Below are 21,865 nucleotides of genomic sequence, written 5' to 3'. Positions count from 1 at the left end.
TAGCCCAGCGAGAGAAAGGGAGCTCCTGAGCAAGCTGCCTCATCAGGCTGGCTCCCTAGACTAGCTCAACTGGTAAGCTCTGGGTTAAATGAAAAGGGTAGAGCAAATGAGGAAGATTCCTGGAGTCAGTCGCAGGCCTATACATTCACATGTGCATCTGAACCTGCACATACATGCCCACACATGTGAACACACATATATACACAGTCATACTACATGAGAGAAAGAAAACGCTGACTTCTAGAGGCTAACAAGCCAAAATTTTTTTTTTTTTTTTTTGTTTTGTTTTTTGAGACAGGGTTTCTCTGTAGCTTTGCGAGTTTCCTGAAACTCCTTTGGAGACCAGGCTGGCCTCGAACTCACAGAGATCCGCCTGGCTCTGCCTCCCGAGTGAGTGCTAGAATTAAAGGTGTGCCCCCTCCACCGCCCAGCCCAAAATGTTCTTAAAGGATCAAATCATAGTTTGGAGAAATTTAAAAATAAAAAAAAAGAAGACTAAAATGTATAGTTAGGGCTGGAAAGATGGCTCAGTGGTTGAGAGCACTTGCTGCTCTTACAGAGGACCTGAGTTCAGATCCTAGCACCCACACTGGCCAGCTCACAATGGCCTGTGACTCCAGCTCCCTAGGTACTGTTGCCCTCTCCTGACTTCCCAGGTGGCAGGCACATGCACAAACATGTACACATAATAAAAACAAAGTATACAGTTAAGTGGTTTCTGGTATAGACACAGGGTTGTCTATGACCCTGATCTAATTTGAGAGTGTTTGCATCTCACTCCAGAGGTACCCTGTGCTCTTGTGTCTGTCATCTTGGTCTTGCCTTGATAACCTCACACCATTCATCCCCCAAACCCCAGTACTCCAGTCTTTGGCCATCAAGAATCAATCTATTTTCTCTTTTGCTTGGGATTGATTTGCCTGTTAAGGCTATTGATGGAGCTGGAATCATCCGGTATGTAGACTTTGATCTGTGTTCTTAGCTCATGCTTCATCCGTTATAGGTAGCATGTAGTGGTATCTCGTTCTTTTTCACTGCTACATAGCATTTCACTATGAAAAAAAATATATATATATATATTATGTTAACTACCTCTAGTCAGAGAATCCTACATCTAAAATGTTATAAAATCTGGAATTCTCTGAACACCAACATGATGCTAAAAGTGGAACTTAATTGTGTGTGCTCATGCATTTGTGTCCACATATGTGGAAGTCAGAGGATGACTTTGAGTCCATTATTTAGCTGCTATAATGTGGGATCCAAGGATCTGATTGGTCAGGCTTGGTGGCAATTTAACCTGCTGAGCCTTTGTGCTGGCCCCAAGGAGTGGAAAATTTTATACCTGACCTCATGTGGGGTTGCAGTCAAAATACAAAATACTGTGTAAGATTACCCTCAAGCTGTCAGAAACAGAAACATATGAATGTTGTCTTGGCTTGGGTCCCGCCTCAAAGATATCTCATTATGTACAGTCAAAAATTCCCCAAACTGAAATGTGAAACTAATGTGTCCCAAGGGATATTCAACCAGAACCATGTCTCTTTCACCCACCTTGTTTCCTTTCTTTTCTTCTTTTTTAAATTTACATACTTGAGTGTGTGTGTGTGTGTGTGTGCTTTTGCAGGCACACCCACATGTGTCATGGCAAGAGAGTGGAATTCAGAGGACAACATGCAGTTCCACTGTGAGTCCTGGGGATGGAATGCAGGTCATGGGACTTGGTGACAAGTACCTTTGCCCACTCAGCCGTTTTGCTGGCGTCTGCTTAGGTTTTGAACTCAGCAGAGGAAGCAGGGTTGGCTGGTGTCCTTGGCAGGGTAGCATGTTCTTGCACTTTTTTCCTGGATTGGCTAGGCATTTTCTTGCAAGTTATGAAGTGCCAGAAAAGGTTCCTTTTTTTTTTCCTGCCAGTGCAAGTTGCTCAATAGTATTTGTGAGAATTTGGTATGACTACCCCTCCCCCACCCCAAACTCAGGGTGATCCGGGGAAGGGGCTGATTCCTGGTGAGTCAGGTGCTACTTATGTGATCTGTCGGTCTCATAATGGGAAGCCTTCATAATGGGAAACCTTCATAATGGGAAACCCTCAAGCCTATGAGATGTTTTTGTTGTTTGAGACAGGGTCTCCGTGTAGTCCTGGCTGGCTTGGAACTGGCTATGCCTCTGCTTCTCAAGTTCTGGAATCAAAGGCATACACCACCACACCCCGCAATCTTTTTCTTTTTAAAATCCATTTTAAAATATATTTTTAATAAGCCAGCACGCCTGAATACCAAGTCAGCTGGGGCTTCGGCCTTAAATAAATCAACTTTTCTTCAACTTTCTTAAAAAGGTCGTTTTGTAACATTTGACTCCCGAAGTCTTAGAGAGGTCGAGGCAGGAGGATCAGGAGTTCAAGGCCGTTTTCAGGTACCATATCAAGTTCCAGGCCATCCTGGAACACCCGAGGAGAAGACTCGTTTTCAAAACGACAACAAGAAAGAGAGACGTCTTTCTGAGTGGATGATCGTGGCCAATCTGGGGGCCGGAGGGGGGTGGGCTAGCAAGGAAATAAATGAATGTTGGAGGAGGTGAGATCACCTTATTGGGTTTGGGGCGCGAAACAGTGAAGTTTTCCCACCGCCTTATTGGATCCGGGGTGCAGAAAAAGTGAAGTTTTCCCACGTATTCGCCCGGGTGAGACCCGAGGGACCAGTTAAGGGCGGTAAAAAAGGCGCCGAGCCTCAGGTCCGGGTCGAGCCCAGTTCCCGCGGGCACGCTCCCCTCGTTCGGACCTCGGCAGCCCCGGATCTGCGCCCGCCTCGCTGACGAGAGCGGGGCGCCTGGCTCCAGCAGGGCGGACCGCGGGCGCGCCGAGCCGCAGCGCAAGGCGGGCGCTCCTAGGCAGCGGCGGGCGGGCCGCTCCCCGCTCCGCCTCCCGCTCCGCCTCCCGCTCCGCCCGCCGCCCGCCCTCGTCTCGTTCGCCCCGCTCTCGCCCCCCATGCGGATGTGACATTTCACGCCGCCGCCATTTTGAGAGCGAGCCGAGCCGAGCCGAGCCGCCGGGCGCCGCATCCGCTGCCGGAGCCCCGACGACGACGCCGAGGAGGCGGAGGCCTCAGCGCTCCGAGCGCGGCCGGCCCGTCGCCCGCCCGCGCAGCCTCAGCAGCCGCCGCAGCCGGCAGCACCCGGGCCCGCAGGCTCGCCGCGGCCCGCCGGGCCTCCAGTCTTCCGCGCCCGGCCCGAGGCGGGGCTGACTCCGCGGCCCCCGCCCGGCCGCCCTCCGCCCCCGGCCGGCCCGCGGCCCCGCAGCCCCGGCCCCGGCGGCGGGAGGCGGGCCCTGCGGCGGCGGCGGCGGCAGCGGCGGCCGCAGCGAGCGAGGAGGCCGCCCGGCCCGGCCCGCCGGCCGCCCGCCCGCCTCGGCGCCGAGATTGGGCGAATCGCGAGCAAGTACGTGCGCGTCTCCCTGCCGCCGCCGCCGCCGCCGCCCGCCGCGGGCCGCCCCGGGGCCGCCGCCGAAGACGCGCGGGAGGAGGAGGAGGAGGCCGCCCCGCCGCCGCCGCCGCCGCCGCCGCCTCGGCTCGCAGCCGCCCGCCCGCCGGGCCCGCAGCCCGGGCCTCCGGCTGCAGGCGAGGCCCAGGCCGCGGCCGACATGAACCACCAACAGCAGCAGCAGCAGCAGAAAGCGGGCGAGCAGCAGCTGAGCGAACCCGAGGACATGGAGATGGAAGGTGAGGCCCGCCGCGGGGCCGGCGCTTTCATTGTGGCCCGGGCGGCCGCGGGAGCCACGCGAGGGCCTCGCCATCTTTAACCAGGCCGGGCTGCCGCTCGGCCCGACCCGGGCCGGCAACTCCGTGCCCGGCCGGGCTGCACAGTCATGCGGCCCGGCAGGGGGTGGCCGGGACCCCGAGTTAAGCGCATTGTGCAGCGCACGGCCTGCTGGGCACAAAGCGCCCGGGTCGTAAATTAGGACCGAGGTGTGCTGGCTCCCGGCACCCAGGTCGGGAGGCGGGCCCCCGGGACCGTCCCCTTTCCGGGGTGTGTGGCTCTGGCCTGGCTGGTTGGGCCAGCTCCCCGGCCGGCCGCTGAGCGCCGAGGAGGTGGGGGCGGGTGCGCCAGCTTCACCTGCACCTGCTTCTGAGCGCGCCCCCGGAGATCCTCCTCCCAATAACTTGAACTGCGCTGCCCAGCGTCGCGCCTAATTGCGAGGACACCTGCGAGGCGCGCAGCTGTCCTCAGCCTTTGGACTGACTGACTCTGAGTGCGCACTCAGGTCCGCCTAGTTTATAAGTTACCTCTGCTGCTGGACAAGTTTGGGTACCTGGCTCTAGGTGGTGCCGTCCACATCCGGCCAAGTGTGTGCTTGAAACTGTGAAAGTTCCGCCGCACATGGCTGCCTCCAACAGCATCAGACTAGACTCTGGAGGTAACGCGTTCGGCTTTCTACCCCAGCGGCAGGAGTTTTATCTTGGTACTGTTTTTTTTTTTTTTTTTTTTTTAAAAAACTGGTTACAGATAAGAGAAGCTTGGCTATCTGGGTTTGGTGTAAAAGCGCTGTCAAGGCAAGGGTCTGACTCCGGGGGATCGATCCCACACTGCGTTTGTCATTGGCTAGCACATTTTATTTTGTTTTTTTACTTGGTGCTTTGGACGAAGCCAAAACAGTTTGTTCTGTTACCTGCCTTAAGGGGGTCAGGCAGGCAGGAATACCAATGAGGGACACCCGAATGAACCATTAGGTGGTTTGTTCTCATTTTGCTTTCAGCAAGAGAAAGTGGGTTTCATAAATGAATGGAGGTCCTAAGGAAGTTAGGATAAAACCTTATTTGTTCGGTGGGGCGCTGCATACTTTGGGAATACTGATCCATGACTCCTGAGAATAACTTGATGCTGGTCAGTAGGTGTTTCTTAAAGAATTGTCTGACCATGCTGCAGATGAAAAAGACCCTTTAGTGGTTCTTACCAATGGCAGTAATGGGGTGAGGGGAAGAAGAGTTGCGTCCATGCCGAGGGCTAGACTGTTTTTCTTGGCCTCAGCAAGTCAATAATTTCAGAGCGTCTTGCTTGTATGCTTAAACCAAATAGCTGATGGGACTCATTGCTGAGAGAATTGTATATTCCTTTAATGCTATACTTCATGCACATCTAAGTGGAGAATTGTATTTGCACTTGCTTCCTTTTCAAATAGCATCACATGTAATAAAAAGTCTTGTGTTGTGGGCATACCAGTGATAGTCAAGTTGGACATTGCTGGACAGCATGTATCAGATACAGACTGTACGTGGGAAAATGTGCAAAAGTTTCAGAAGCTTTGCTAAGAGACTAGGGTGATTGTCACAGGTTTTCACTCTTTAGATCCTGGGCTTCTTGTGTGCTTCCAAGATGTTTCTCATAAAGCTTCCTTTTCCTACCCGAGTTTGCATTTGTGAGTTAACACAGTTTTAGTTGTTAATGGATGCTGTGGCTTTTAGTTGTTCAGGCTCTAATTTCTAGAAAATGCAGTCTTAAGGGCTGTGATCATGTGAGCTAGTGTAGTGTCTTGGTCTGTGTGGGGTGCCCACAGGTAGGGTGTGTGTGTGTGTGTGTTAGGCAGTCTGTTTTAGTCTTCCCACTCCTTAAATAGGATGCTATGCCAACTGTTGTCAATTAGGATCAGGAAGAGTAGAATACTTCTTCCAAAATCTGGAATAGTGGAACTGAGGTAACTCTGGTAGGTCTCTGAAGCCAGGCTGTGAATAGGATCTGGAGGGAGTTAATGGCTTGCACCAGCCTTGGCCTGGATTCTGTAGAGCCAGCAGCTGGAGGGTGTCAGAGTTCTGCCCAGCTTGGGAAGGAAGGCTTTGTGAGGAGCATCCTGTCTGCCCGCCCTCTGGGGCAGGGTGGTTTCGGTGGAAAGGGAGGCCAGGAGACTGGTTCTGTTGGTTGTTTTTTCCCCTCCTATCAATAGGTCAGGGCTAGTTTGCTGTCCTCCTGCCTCACTCTGTTGGAGTTAACGTTTGTTTTTTACTGACCTCTGCACAGCGCTTGCACATCCGCTAGAGAATTGGTTATTTTTAAAATGTCCTATTATGAGTGGTGAGGAAAGTATAGGGAGAGAGAAAATGAGGGACAGTTTACTTGTGTTGTAACCACAGGCCAGAAAAGCAGCTTGTCCTGCCTTCTGGGAGGTGGAAGCAAGGCCCTTACCTAGTCATCTGACTAGGGATGAATTTGACAGTTTATTTACTATCTCTTTCAGTGGCTAAGGTCTATAATCTGAAGAAGGTAGCTTACCTGTAAGACTGGTGACAATCCTGTTGAGGACACAAAAGCTTTTCTGAGGCTTTGCCTGTGCCGCATAGTAGCTAACAGAATGTGTTTTTTCCTGGGTTGGCACTTAGCCCCACCAGTACTGTTTTCAAAATGTAACATCTGCGACCAGTAAGTGGTCCTTGAGACCACTGCAGTTGACTCTGAACGGTTTGGTAGTGGTTGGTCCCTTTCACATCTGTGTGGGCAGATGGAGCTTCAAGACATCCTTTTTGCATGTTTGTGAAAAGAAGGTGAATTCTTGCACATGCCCACAACATAGACTGGCTATGCAGGTTTACACCTAAAGTAAGGCTCCTTGCAGAGGCTACTCAGTGGACTGCTCCGGTGAGGCTGATCACCATCCTTATGTAGATTTTAAAGTTTCTTTCTTTCTTTCTTTCTTTCTTTCTTTCTTTCTTTCTTTCTTTCTTTCTTTCTTTCTTTCTTTCTTTCTTTCTTTCTTTCTTTCTTTCTCTCTTTCTCTCTTTCTCTCTTTCTCTCTTTCTCTCTTTCTCTTTCTCTCTTTCCTTCTTTCTTTCTTTCTCCCTTTCTCCCTTTCTTTCTTTTTTAATTTTATGTACATGGGTGTTTTGCCTGCATGTATGTCTGTGTGAGGGTGCCACAGACTCCCTGGAACTGGAGTTAGAGACGGTTGTGAGCTGTCATGTGGATGCTGGGACTTGAACCCAGGTCCTCTGGAAGAGCTGCTCCATCTCCAGGTAGAGCTTACAGTAGAGGAGAAATCTGGTGGGGCCCAGAAGCCTGTCCCTCTGATTGATGCCAGCCAGTCAGGTTTGGCTGTTGAGAGCTCCCTCAGCCTGTGTGCTGCCAGGCTTCCTAGCGGCCTTTGGTTAGAGTCTCCTCCGCAGTCTGAGGATGACAGACAGCACAGATGGAGAGGGACGGAAGGACGGGTGGTCTTCCTTACCCTTGCTTGCTTTGACTGGTTTTCCTTCTTAGTTCTTTGGACAGGGAGGTCATTAAGTTAGTTCACTGTCGGGCAGTGCTGTGGCAGAGTTGGCTAGGGTTTTATTGAGAATTTGTGTTTAGTTGCTATGTGGCCTGCCTGTGGCTTAAGCTATTGATGCCTCAGTGTCTGCATCCTAGGAAAAAGGTCATCCTTATCTGCCGGGGCTGTGCTGAAACCAATGTCACCAGTCATGGGGACAAGATAGAGGCACAGATGCACACTGAATGTTGTAGCTGTGTGTGGGCAGACTTGCAGCTGAGGTGAGGAAACACCACAGGTGAGGGAGGCATGCAGAAATGCCTGCTTGTGATTATATCTTGACAGAATGGGGGACAGTGACCCAATATCAGTTTAGGAAGTGTTCTTTATGAACTCCTGGTCGATCAGTCTCATTCTTATGGAGTATATATGACGCCATGACTAGTTAATTCCTGGTTTTGATGGCCCATACTAGGGATATAGAATTAAAGGTAAAAAATTAGGAGAAAACGAAAAGGTTTACAGGAGCCGAGCAGATGTGGTATCTGGAGACATTTGTTCTGGAGATCTGAAGCTCCAGCAGCTTGGTGACCTTTTCTGTTTAGTCTTTTCCATTGCTTCGAGACAAGGTCTAATTGTAGCACAGGCTGGGTTTGAGTATCCTGACCCTTTGGGCTGCCTCCTGAGTTCTGGGGTTACAGGTGTGCACGACCACACACGGGTGACTGATTTGTATCACGTCATTCCTAGTGATTGAGTCCTGGGTGGCGGCGGCAGGAAGACAGGTGACCAGGCCTCAGACTTAGGAGGTAGGCTTAAGTTTTTTGTGGGTCCCACATACTGTTACCAGGTTTTCCAGTCAACATCTTAAATGGGGTCCTTCCTTGCTGGGACTTTTGCAGTAGCCCTCTTTCTGGTCTGTTACTGCCAAAACTGGCTACCTATGGGACTGTTTGCCCTGCACTATGAGAAGAAAGAAAAGATAGATACTCCAGGAAAGTGGCCAATATCACGAATCAGAGCCGGGCAAGTGGCACTTAACAATCCTACCCAGCACTTGTGATTCTCCTGCCTCTGCCTCCCAAGTTCTAGGCAGTCATGGGCTACATACTGAATTTTCCACTTGGTCTCCCGTGTAACACCAAGCAAGACCTTAAGCCATTTAGATGTCATTGTTAAAAGCTACAGGTCATCTCAGTCAACTCCCTTGGGAAGGAGCCGCAGGGACCTTTGCTCTACCTGCCTTCATCCAGCAGTACATGCACCACTGTGTTTGCTTGAAAAATGGCCACCTCAAGTTCCTTCGGGTTTTGGGAGATGATGCCCAGGAACTAGGGTTTTCAAGGAACTCAGGCTAGACAGTAGTGTAGAAAGCTGGTGACTGGCAATACACTGGTCTTGTGAAAGGGAGCTGGAGCCATAAGCAGTAATGCTGTGATAGCTAGCAGCTGATTCCGCCTCATCACCTTTTCTTGGAAGTTACATTGAGAAACAGTCCTTTCCTGCCCCCTCAGTGTCCACTTGGGCTTTTCTAGACCTTCATAAGGTGTACTGAAGGCTGCTTTTGAATGTTTCCTAAGTTTACTTTTGTTACTGTTTCCAGTTGTTTTTAGAAGAGTACTAACTACTTAACTGGATATTGCTGCTTGTTCTCCAAGCCGGGGTAGAACCTGGGGAACAAGGTTGTAACAGGGTATTTCTTGACAGTGGCAAGTGTTAAATGTCACTGCTTCATAAAGTAAGTGTTCTGCACTACTTTGGACTTGTGAAAGTGTTGTCAAGTGTTGTGCAGAGGCTGGGCAGTCCTGCCACTTTCTAGAAATGATGCGTTCCTTGGCTAACAGAAGTCAGACAAGTGGAAATGGTTGAAGATAAGCAGACTTGTGTGCAGAAGGTTAGGGCTTGAAGGTTTACTGGAAAGTTATTTCCAGAGTTTCTTAGAACAATACACTGCCCTGGGCTGGAACAAGGTGATGGACACTCAAGAGTGAGACCAGCAGTGAACCAAACAGGAAGGGAAGAGGGGACAGATGCCTAGAAGAACCCCTGTCCAGGGAAGTAGAGTGCATGGACTAGAAGGGTAAGGTGTAGCCGCAGCCTAGGTGGGCATTTGCCAAAGCTGGGCCTGGGTACTCAACTGTGCCTTTCTGCCTGTGTTTTGTGAGAGTTGAATTCTTAGATCAACACATAAAGGGTGGATGGAGATCACTGCTGAGTCACAGTTGTTGATAGATGCCCACGGGTCTTGTCAACAGCTTATCTATCTGACTGACAGGAGCTTCAAATTCATTGGTGTTTGAAACCTAGGAACCAGCCAGTGTGTGTGGTCTCAATTTGGTGGATGGGCCCTCGTTCTTTTGGGTAATGAGAATGTAAAAGATCGAGAAGGGTCCTTGTGGAAGCTGGACAGTTCTGTGAGACTCTTCTGCCGATAGTAAAACCTGGGTCCTTTGTTTTCATCTCATACCAGTGGCTAAGGTTCCCTGATTGTCCTGTGCTTGGAGAGCAGAACCTTATATTAGGTGTCAGCCCCAGAATATTCTACTTGGGAAGGTCTGTTTTTGATTAACTGGCATGTTGCTTGAAGAGTGCTGAATGAATTCTAAAGGCGGCTTCTCTTGTAGAGTATTTACACGCCAGATGTAGCCACAGGTATTTATTTGGATAGTGAGCTGACTCTTCTGCCACGTTCCCATGGTACCTTCAGAAACAGTTAAGGGGGCATCATGAAAACACAGGGTACTGCTCTGAATGTGTAGGCTGAGCAAACCTACAGCCCCCTAGGAACTGGCTGTGGGCCACTGCCTGGGTTGCAAGTGTGTTTCATCAATATCACTTTGGGGAATAGGTTACATTTGAAGACTCTTAATTGATCCCAGCAATTTCTGTTTTAAAACAACACGTAGGAGTTGGCATGTGTATGCCAGCTTAGGCAAGCACCTCTCTTTAGGGTATAAGGGGGGTTCCTATGGAAGTCTTTAAGTCTTCTAGTTGTTAGGTCACATGAGTTCACAGGGAAATCTGTTTGATCAAGCCAACTGAAGTAGTGAAAAATATTCCTAAGTCCATGTTGCTGCCGCCCCCCACCCCCATCTACCTACTTACCTATCTATCTAGGTATAGTTTCTGTGTAGACCAGGCTGGCCTAAAACTCTCAGAGAGAGAGAGAGAGCCGTTTGATTCTGACTCATTGCTGGGATTAAAGGTGTGTGTCACTATGCTGGGCTGTTTTGTAGTTTCAAAAATGAGTATGTGTGTGAGTATGCATACTGTGGCACCCATGTGGAGGTCAGAGGAAAATGTATAGAATTGGTTCTCTTCCCATGTTTACATGGGTGGAACTTGGGATGTCTTGCTTGTATGTGGCACCTGCATTTACCCATTAAGCTGTCTTGCTGTCTTTGATTAAATGTTTCAATTTTTTATTTTGTGTGTGCATCATATTGGGGGGCATGCATGTTATAGTTCTCCTGCTTCAGCTTTCAGTGCTACCGATTACAGGTGTGTACCACCACACCAAGCAGTAACTATTTTACAGCCATCTTAGATACTTAGAATTTCTCCCCAAGTGAGTCATCCATCTTTCCCCCTTGTACTTATAAATTAAAGAAGTGAGCTTAGGCTGGGTGTCATGGCGCACGCCTTTAATCCCAGCACTCGGGAGGCAGAGGCAGGCGGATCTCTGTGAGTTTGAGGCCAGCCTGGTCTACAGAGTGAGTTCCAGGATAGGCTCCAAAGCTACACAGAGAAACCCTGTCTGGAAAACCAAAAATAAAACAAAACAAAAAAGTGAGCTTAGGTGCTGACCCTGAGAATGCCCCTTACGTAGATGGTGAAGTGGTCTTAGCTGGCTCCTGCTCTGAGCCTCCTGCTGCTGCTAATGATGAAAACAAACTTGGCTTTACATTTTAAAATTTGAAGCCAAGTCTTGCTATGTAGACCAGGCAGGCCTTGAACCTGTAGCACCCATCTGGGATAAGCATTTGCTACAGCACCCAGTTTCCATTTTTATATAGTGACAAAGGGAGTGTGGCTTAAGGGTTAAAAAGACTCTTAATAATCTAACCACACACCTGGCAGCTCTGCACAGCATCCTTATGATGATGGAGGTCAGAAATTTTCAAGTGTTGGTAGCCTATGGACAATGCAGATACTAACACAGTATTAACATAGCTTTATTGCCCAGTGTTAACCTAATCAACCTGGTGCAATTGGTTTCTGATGACATGAAGTCAGTATGGTGAATGTTGGGAAAGATCCATTGTATCCCAGAAAAGCAGAATGAATAAAAGCAGTGACAATTTATGGATAATTTATGGTTCCCTTCTCAATAGTGTTGAATAGGGTATATCAGAATGCGTCGAGGGTCAAGAATTTTTTTTAAAAATAGTCTAGTGCTGTGGATAATACTGTATTAGAAACACAATGCAGCCGAATTAACTAGATAAAATGGTCATAAAAATACAAGTCCCAGGTTATTAGCAAGTTAAGCAAACTCAAGATTACATTTCAGCATTGTATTCAGGGTGAGCAAAATTTGGGGAAAAAAAAAATACAGACTAGGGGTTGGATGTGGTGGTGCAGGCCTTTAATCCCAGCATTTGGGACAGAGACAGGCAGATCTGTGAACCCGAGGCCAGCCTGGTCTGCATAATGAGTTCCAGGATGTAGAGAGACATTGCCTCAGGAAAATAAATACAGAAAGTACGTGTTTAGAGGAAGTGATTACAGGTGGCAGGCACAGTGCTAGCTGTTGGGTTATTGTACCCCCTTTCCTCCTTGACGGCCTCAGAGGGAAGGAGCCTGTTTGGGTGGTGGGTGGATTCTAGTGTCATATGGAGTGTGGATGGGGTACTTGGGAAATAGAGATGTCACAGATGAGTCTTAAGAAGGGCTAGTGTGACCAGAGATGAGAGGCATTTGATATTTCCTGGTCTCTCATTAGGGCTCAGAGTTCATAATAAGCAAAAATGTTTTCATCCTCTCAAAGAAGTCCCAGTGCTCTTAACTGCTGCCCCATCTCTCCAGCCCCGAAGACGATCATCCTGTTTTAATCCACAGGGCCAGTGAGCTTGTCAATGCAGCAAACCCCTTCTGCAGATGTGATTACATTCAGGGTCCTCAATGGGGCCACCATACTACCTTGTCCAGTGGGCTTAGTGTAATTGCCAGGGTCCTTGGCATGCAAAAGGGGAGAGGTGGAACTGAGTTGATGTGATAGAAGAATGTGACCAGCCCTGCTAGCTTTAGAGATGGCTGTGTGTGGATGGCTTCAGAAGCTGGAAAAGGCAGGCACACCTTAACTGTAGCCAGGGAGATCTACTTCATACTTCTGAACTAGAAGTTTGGGCAGTTGTTTTCAGCAGAAAGGATATTGGCAAGTTCTGAGATGGGTCAGAAGCAGTACATGGATGTTGAGTAAGACACAATGCCTGGAGACTCTCAGGAAACTGCACTGAGGTTCATTGGCCACAATGTGGTGGACAATCAGTATACCAGGTCAAAGGATGTGAAGTCACTCATACAGCTCTGAAAATTAGGTACCCTCTCCCCCCCCCTTGTGAAGTATCACACAGAAATGGGTGCTGAGGGCTTGGGGTGACTGAGTCACTTTTAGTCCCCAAAGCATGAGGATATGTGTTCACGTCCCCAGTACTCATGTAAAGAAGCTGGCTGCAGCTGTGCACTTTTAATGCCAGTGCAGGGGAAGTAGACATAGGGCCACCTAGTTTTGCTGAATTGGCAAGTTCTGGTTCATGAAGAGACTCAAACCCTATCTCAAAAAATAAAGTCAGGATAGTGAGAATAGCTCGGGGGATAAAAGGCATTTGCTTCCCAGTTTTGTTGACTTGAATTTGATCATGAGCCATGTTAAAGTAGATGGAGAGAACAAATTCCACAAAGTTGCCCTCTTAATTCCAGCCATCTTCATGGCCTGATCACTCTTTGGTAATCAGAAACATATTTGAATATGATTTTGATTTGGAATAAATCATCCCTAAAGGAAACCATTCTAGGATCTATGTAGTTGTGTGTGTGTGTATATATATATATATATATATAGTTTATGGACATGTGTTCTGGACTCTGGGTGGTCAACATTTCAGAACAACCAGCTCTCTGTGTACATGCTTGTGGATGTGCATGTGTTTAGAGTCAAGACATCAGGTGTCTTCTGTCACTCCCTATTTTGGGGATAGAATCTTACTAAATCCGCAGATTGGCTGGATAGGACCTCAGGGATTATACTGTCTCTGTGTCTTCAGTTGTAGAATTGTAGATAGGCACATGCCACAATGCCTAGATACTTGTATGGGTGCTGAGGTTTGGAACTCAGATATACGTATCTACATAGCACCTCCCCCCACCCCTTTTTTGAGACAGAGTTCCTCTTGTGCCTTGGCTTTCCTGGATCTCACTCTGTAGACCATGCTGGCCTCCATCTCACAGAGATCCGCCTGCCTCTGCCTTCTGAGTGCTGAGATTAAAGATGTGCACCACTACTACCCCCTGGCCCAGAAAACAGCATAGTTTTAGGATATGTTCATCTCCAGAAAACAGTACACTCAGCAGTTACTCAATGCACCGTAGTCCTCAGCATCCACCAGTCTTTGGGTTCTGACCTGCTTGTGCCGAACCTCCCAAGGCTGTGGAGTTTGTGACTTCTTGTTAGCTTCTCTTAGCATTGTCCGCATTGTGTTGGTGCTTAGTTCTTTGAGTTGAAAATAGTTTAAGGGCTGTGGATTCTCACTATGATTTAACCGTGCAGATTCTCATGACTCCATCATTTTCTTTCTTTGGAGACTGAGTCCCACTTTAATAGCCCTTGGCTAACCTGGAAATCACTATATAAACCAGGCTGATTTGGAACTTGCAGAGATCTGAGTATTTCTGTCTCCTGTGCTGTGAGTAAAGATATAGCCTACACTTTGGGCTTCTTTTTTTGTGGGTGAGCAGAGGAAATGTGTTTATTATGGGAAAATGAGCAAAGAACTCCCGAGAGTGGGCTCCATTGGAGGTATTCCTAGTTATACTTTAAAAAAAAAATTTATTGCTGGGACTGGAGATATGGCTCAGTGGTTAGGAATGCTTGCTTCTCTTCCGGAAGACCTGGGTTTGGTTCCTAGCACACCTACATGACAACTCTGCATTCGACAAATTCTTGGCTAACCTAGCCAAGGTTACATAGCATTGCCTCAGAATATTTTTAAAAGTTAAAGGGCTGGCTTGATGACTCAGCCACCAAGCAAGGTTCTCTTGAGTTTGATCCTCAGGACCATCTGGTGGAAGGAGAGAGTCATTCCTGCAGGTTTTTCTCTGACCTCTGCTCCTGTGCTTTACCCCCTGAGCCTCTACCTTAAGCACACTGAATGAGTAAATGGTAGAAAATTACCATTGTTTGGGCCAAAGAAAAAGTGTATTCACAGCACATATGGAGTTCAGATGACAACTGTAGGGAGCTGGTGTCCTGTTCCCCACCCCCATCCCGTCTTTTCAGACAGGGTTCCCTGTGGCCTTGGCTCTTCTGGAACTTACTATGTAGACTAGATCTGCCTTTGCCTCCCTAGTGCTGGGATTAAAGGTGTGCAGCACCACACCCAGAGGTGGTCTTGTTTCAGCCACCTTGCTTACTTCAGCCTGGCTGGCCTAGGAGCTTTGGGGATTATTTGTATCTTCCCATCTCTGGAGTACCCTGATTACAAGTGAGCTCCTGAGTCTGACATTATGTGGGTTTTGGGGATATGAACTGAGGATATGAACTTTGTGTACAAGAGCTTTACCCACTGAGTTGTCTTCCCAGCAAACTGGTTTTGTTTTTTCTTTTTCTCCCTACAGACTGCTTGTTCTGTATCATTCATTAATGAGACTGCCCTCTTTCCTTGTTCTGTTTGCGCGCTCTCTCTCCCCCCTCTTTTCCCCCTCCTTCTCCGCTCCCTACCCACCCACTCACTCACCCACCCATCCATCCACCTACTTATCCACCCATCATCCACCCATCCACCCATCCATCCATCATCTCTTGTAGTTCATTGGAGGCAGTCTCGCCTGTAACTGTCCAGCCTGGTCTAGAGCTCAGATCCCCTGCTGCAGTCTCTGACTTGTTTGGATCACAGGTATGCACCACTGTGCTTTGTTGTTGTTGAGCTTTTGTTAGAATGTAGTCAGCGGTCCTGTGAATGACTGCATCTGGATTCCCTGCTGTTCTTCGCGTTCTCCACACAAAGGATCCCCTTTGTCAACAGTGCATCTTGCTTATTGCAGCTGCTCATCAACCCTGGTATTGAGTGAAGGGATTCTTACCCGACCCGCGTTCTATTTTCCAAGTAGTTTTGCTTATCTGTTTCTTCTGTGTCTGTGTATAACTGTTAGAATCAGCTTCTGTAGCTGTAGAAATAGTCACCAGTTTGACAGGGTTTGTGTTGCAAAGTGTGATTTTATTTTTGAAGTATACTCTTGAATTAACTTGTGTGTTTACGTGGTATTCTATGGACATATGCATGTGTGGGAGCTGCACTTGTGTGTGAGTGCCAGGCCAGGGAGGACGGGGTCCTCTACCACTTTCTGTCATTGCGGCATCATCTCACTGAACCTGCTCTTGCATTTTCTCACGGAGGCTCGAAGCCACCAAGCCCCAGTGAACTTTCTGTCTCTTCCCCGACATGACTACTGGGATTAGAAAGTATGCCTAGCTTGTTTGGTACCTGGGTTCTGGGATCCAAACTCTGGTCATCATGATTGCATAACAAGTACTCATCTGCTGAGCCATTTCTTCAGCCCCCATAACATAGGTTGGCCTAAAGCTTCCCTATGTGCTCAAGGATGACCTTGAACTCCTGATCCTCCTGCCTCCATCCCAAGTGCTGAGATTACAGGAGTCAGTACCATTCACTGTTCACAACACGTGTAGTCTCTCTTGTCATTCACCACTTCAATGTGTAATCTGAGAGACCATGTTTGCCATGTTGAGTCTTTCTGTTTCTGAGCACTTAAGTTTCCCTCAGTGATTTGACTTCAAGAATGGCCAATATTGGGGCTAGAGAGATGGCTCAGTGGTTAAGAACATTGGCTGCTCTTCCAAAGGACCGAGGTTCAGTTACCATCACCCACATGGCAGCTCACAACTGTCTTTAACTGCAGTTTCAGGAGATCTGGCATCCTCACACAAACAAGCAGGTGAAACACCAATGCATATAAAATAAAAATAAATAAATAAATAAATTATAAAAACAAAAAAAGGATGTCCAGTATTCATGTGCTATGTGGACAGCCAGTGTTGGCTTCAACATTGCTTTGTAAGTTCAGTTGCTACCCAGGGTGGCCTCCTTTGACTTACATTAAAATCAAGCTTTTGCTGTCAAGTTTTCAGAGTACCTCTGGGCACTAGTTCTTCAGCCCTTAAATGAAAGACAGGGTACTGGGTGGATCTCTAAGGAGAGTAACCTGGCATGGTGGTCTGTTTGTATGACTAAAGATGGGACATTCAACCTGTGATGAAAGTGTTAAAATAGATTTCCTGTTAGTCTTAGCCAAATAAAAGAACTTAAAATATTTATTTTTAATTTTTATTTATTTGCTTTTATTTTTTCGAGGTGGGGTTTATCTGTGTAACAGCCCTGGTGATTTGTAGATCAGCTGGCCTCAAGAGATCCACTTGCCTCTGCCTCTGGAGTGCCAGGATTAAAGGAGTGCACCACCATAGCAGGCTGAAAGCTTTTTGGGAGACAAGGTCCTCTTTGTAGTTCACTATGGTTATTTATCTTCCTGCCTCCGCTTCATGAGTATCCACATTATAGGTCCTTTTGGGGGAACGTTTTGTGTATATCCTTTTTGAGTGAGTTTGAAGGAAAACTAGGTACTGAAGGAAGGAGGGTGCTGGTTCTAAGGTGTAAAGAGACCTAGGCTACAGATAGCTCTGGATGTCTTTTCCCCCTTTCCCTCATACAACTTGCAAAGGCTACCCAAGGAGTATTACTTTCAGCTAATATATTTTAGTTGTGTTTTTGGTGTTGATGTGGTGTGCATGTGTGTGCACTATAAACTCACTGAAAACACAAAGCAGGGAGCCAAGGGTAAAAAGTGAAGCTTCTGGTCCTTAGAGATGATGTGAACCTACCTGGTCCTGTCTGTATGCAAGGTCAGCTTTTATGCTACTTTGAATACTATTCCTTTGGCCACTCCTTGCCACCGGTAATGTCTGGCTCTTGCATTCTTGTTTGCCATGCATGCTGTGACTTTTTCCCCCATGGCAGTTGGTTACTCGCCACAGTTGAGCAGATTTTAGTGTTTTGTGAAGTGAATACTTAGGAAACAGTGCAGTGCAGTTACCAGCTCCTCAGTATTTCACACTCCTCAGTTCCACTGCAGTGTTTAGACCAGAGCTCGGAAGATGGATTACAATAAGCATCTCCAGGGCACAGATTTTTACATGATAAAAGCCAAACTGAAAGCCCCAATTTTATTTAAGGAATACAAATTACATGTGTCTTTCCTTGGGGCTTCATTTTCATGTAACTGATGTAAATCAGGGTTCTTTTAGACCATAGAGCTGTTCTGTAAAATGGGACCTATTTCTAGCTTTCAGGCTCCACTGCTTTTAAGCTTGTGTGGGCACTAGCCCCTGACGCAGGCTTCCTGCTTTGTCAGACAGATGCCTGGAACTAAATACCCAGTGCAAAAGCCCAAGTTGGACTACTTTAGCTTCATGAGATCAGTAGACAAATCTTACTGCTAATGAGATGATCAAAGGAATTCATATGCTGACTGGAATCCACATCAAATAGAGGTCCACCTTGACAGAGGAGAGACAAGCTAGTCGGTTTTCATCAAGATTTTTGCAGGACTAGTATAGTAGCTTGGAAGGGGTCCCTCTTGCCTATGATGGCCAAGACAGAGAGAGGTCCAAGCACTGAGTACTGACTGCTTCATTCTTGGTTCTTCTGTCAGGTCCACAGTGCCTTTTTGTAGTGTGAGTGTCTTCCCCTCTGTCCACGGGGGACTCAGAGTGTGAGTTCATCTTAGTCTTCAAGGTCCTCCATGGTGTGGTCCTGTTTCCCTCCTGCCTTTGGCTTCAGTCACCCTGTTCCTGTTCTTTTGTGACTTACTCCATCCACCCGGTGTGGGTCATTCTCACTAGGGTTTGTCCACCTCACTGCTGCTCTGTGATCTCCCCCAGAATCTTCTCTGGCTGTGGTGTATGCTAAGTTCAGCTCCTATAACTTTAAACCCAGAGCTCTTCATTGCCATTTGTCACGTTTGTGCTGGAGAGTTGGTCCTGTGGTCAGGGTTCCCAGCCATCGGCTATAGCTCTGGTCCTGGATATCAGTGTGGTCAGTTGTGCCACTGGAGAAAGTCTAGCGGATTCACTGGAGAAAGGCCAGCGGATTCTGGAAGCTAGAGAGACTCCTTGGTGGTGAGACAGAGTGCTGCAGGACTAAAGCCCAGGACCAGGCTGTGTGTGTTGATCATTCCAAGTGGCCAAAAACCAAAACAAACACCACAAACATACAACCCAGAAAAGCCGGGTACCCTCCTCTTCCTCACCTGTCTGCATCTATGCTGGATGGCTGGGACTCACCTGTGTGGTGTGAGAATGTTTCTTCTTCCTGAAGAAAAAGTGCTCACCAAACATTGAGAAGGCTGACAGCTGCTGTTGGAGGGTACCTGGTCCAGCAGGAGTTCTTTGACCGTAGGATTAAACATCAACATCCCTTGTTCATACAGCATTGGTTGCCTTGCTAACTTAATATTTATTGGCTTTTAAGAACTCATCTTTCAAAATCCCAAAATAAGAACAGTAGAGCTGAAATGCTCTCAGGAGCTTTATTTGTAATAAATCCCACAAATCCAACGAATGGTTGCACAGTGCCCCTTTTCACCCTGTCTGGCAGTGAAAAGAAACGTTGTTACATGCTTGAACGTTTATGCAACACTGTTGAAACGACAAAGAGGACTCTCACTCCATTCCTGCCCCCTGAGACAGGGTCTCACTATGTAGCCAAGGCTGGCCTTGAACTCTCTTCAGAGATCCTCCTGCCTCTGCCTCCTGAGTGGGATTAAAGCTGTGCACCACCACTCCCAGCCTAAAATGAAAGAGATTAATGGTTGCCAGGGGTTGTGGCACCAGGTTGTGGTATAAGAGGAGCAGAGACAGGATGGAGAAGTTGCCGAGCAGTTAAGAAGGTTTGCTGCTCCCCCAGAGGACCTGAATTTGTCTCCCAGTTCCCACTGTGTCTGCCCACTTCACAACCAGCTGCCTGTAATTCTAGCCTCAGGGGTCTGATGCCCTCTTCTGTCTTCTGATTGGGGGAAGAAAGTACACATATACAAATAATTTTTTTAAAAGTACTCTTCTGCTGGAATTGATCTTTTTTGATTTATCTGGTAGTGGATACAAATCTACATGTGTGCTAAAATCATATAGAGTAGAAGTAATTGCTGAGAATTGTGTTTAGGATTGGTGGATTATTTCTGGACCAGATGGGCCTAGTTTTGTTGTTTGTAGTAAGGAAAAGAGTACATAGTCTCTCTGCATTATCTGGGTTTTGAGATGGAAATCTCATTGTCCAGGCTGGCCTCAGGTCCCTCATCTTCTACCACCCATCATTCTGCTATGTGATTCCTATTATGGAACCCAGGCTTCCATGCATACTTGGCAAGCATTCTACCAACTGAGCCCCAGTCCAGTACACAATTTTAAAAAGCATATACATGTTTAAAGCAATTTATTAGCCCTCTCAGATTGATCTTGACTTTTGTACTCAGGCCTAGTACCTTGTGACATGGCCTCTCACCAGTCTGTGACTTTAATTAGCCCATTGCCCACACTAAAGCTAGTGCTTGCTTGCTAAGTCACATCCCCAGTCTCTCAGTTGGAATTTTGTTTGTTTTCAAACTTTCCACCTTCCTGCTCCCTAGTGCCATTTATTGTGTATCACTATGATCTTGATTAGTAAAATGCTTGAGTTTCTTTACTGTCTCTGTTCCAGTCCAGATAATACGCTCTCCCACCACCATGCCCAACACAATTAGGGACATACCTGAATAGAGTGGTAAGGAAGGGGAAAAGGTAATAAATACACAGGCCCAGAGAAGCTGAGATCAGGTAGACTGGGCTCTCTGGAGAAATTATATACAGAGAGGCAGAATACACTCATATATACATTCGTCTGAAGGCATCAAGGAGGCTGAGTTAGCTAATCTTGGTAAGGGAGCAGTCTTTGGGCTGTAAATGGGGTGGGTATTTTGGATTTTTTTTCTTTCATTCACTATCAACATCCACACATGGACTAGAGGAAAGCTTTGCCATTCCTCTCAGCCTCACTACTTGGGTGTGTGTGTGCCATTTTTCCTCCCCGTGAGCCTAAGGCTGTGGTCCTTGAAATGGCCACCTCACATCAACAACACACATTCACTTGGTACTGCACACACTGTCAAAGCTTCCCCTGCTTTCCATATCTCCACCATGCACCTGCTCCCTTCTAGTGTACTTGTTGCTTGGTGCGGAGAAACTTCATGTTTCAGGGGGTCATCACGCCGTGTTAGTGGGTGAAGGCATTGCTACCAAGCCTGACCTGCTTTTGATCCTAGAGCTCCACACAGTGTAAAGGAGACCAAGCCTGACCTGCTTTTGATCCTAGAGCTCCACACAGTGTAAAGGAGAGAACCAACTCATTCAGGTTGTTCTCTGAACTGTACATGTATTTGACATGACTTGTACATTTACCCCCACACAAATAATTAATAAAATATATATATAAAAGCCCTTGCTAGGAGGTGGTGGTGCAGGCCTTTAAACCCAGCACTCAGGAGGCAAAGCCAGGCGGATCTCTGAGTTCGAGGCCAGCCTGGTCTACAAAGCAAGATCCAAGACAGGCACTGAAACACCATAGAGAAACCCTGTCTCAAAAAAACCAAAAGCCCTTTTAATCTTTAATATTTTTTCTCTTTAGTTGTTTGAGATCTAAAGGCATACCCTGTATGACACATGGTGATAAAATTTTTCTGTCAATCCTTTTCTTTCTTGGACCTGAGGACTTAAAATAAATTAAAAATTTTGGAATCATTTAGATTTATAGAGAAGTTAGAGTTGGTACAGGGAATTCCCTTTCTTTTATCCTCTACTTGGTCCTCCCCTAGGTTAAAATTGATGGAGATCAATTCACAGATGTGGAATTGACCTTAATACATTACTGCTTACCAAACTCAAGGCTGCTTTTGTGGCTTTACCAGTGTCCCATAAATGTCCTCTTTCTGGTCATGTGGTCACTTTACCTTATCTGAATTGATGAGGTTGTTAGAATATATTTCTTGTCCTAAAAATAAGAATTTTGCAGGATGCTTTAAAAGAAAAAGAATGTTGAGGAGTATAGCTCCTGGAGATTCTATGCATTCACTCCGCTGTGGACGACAGAACCTTCCCTCTCCAGCCCCCCAGACTCGCTGGGCTACAGAGCCATGAGACATGGCTGGGAACTACAGGCTTGGGCAAGAAGGTGATTCAAGACTTCCAGACCAGTACCCGTATAGCACGGTTACCCCTCAAATGATTTGGGGTTGTTGATTTAAGTAGTATCAGACTAAGATATATATGCAGAACAATAGATCAGTACTCCCCCTTCTCCCTCCCTCCCTCCTTCCTTCCCT

At 47.3% G+C, this 21,865-nt stretch overlaps 1 protein-coding gene across 3 annotated transcripts in view; it reads left to right on the top strand.

The window, feature by feature from the left end:
- Nucleotides 1-2,998: 2,998 nt before the first annotated feature.
- Usp7 (ubiquitin specific peptidase 7) overlaps nt 2,999-21,865 on the top strand; it is a 53,654-nt gene continuing 34,787 nt past the window's right edge. The window contains exon 1 of one of the 3 annotated variants that reach the window (XM_028872874.1): nt 2,999-3,713. In XM_028872874.1, coding sequence (XP_028728707.1) covers nt 3,635-3,713 — 79 coding nt within the window. In that variant the 5' untranslated portion in view covers nt 2,999-3,634. Of the gene's footprint in view, nt 3,714-21,620; nt 21,715-21,865 lie in introns of those variants that run through there. The other 2 variants (XM_037201462.1, XM_028872875.2) reach the window with 2 other exon arrangements.

This window comes from Peromyscus leucopus, chromosome 8b (genome assembly GCF_004664715.2).
Source record: "Peromyscus leucopus breed LL Stock chromosome 8b, UCI_PerLeu_2.1, whole genome shotgun sequence".
In the NCBI taxonomy this organism is placed as follows: Eukaryota; Metazoa; Chordata; class Mammalia; order Rodentia; family Cricetidae; genus Peromyscus; species Peromyscus leucopus.
Note: the sequence above shows the minus strand (reverse complement) of the source record. Positions and strands in the feature narration are given on the sequence as shown.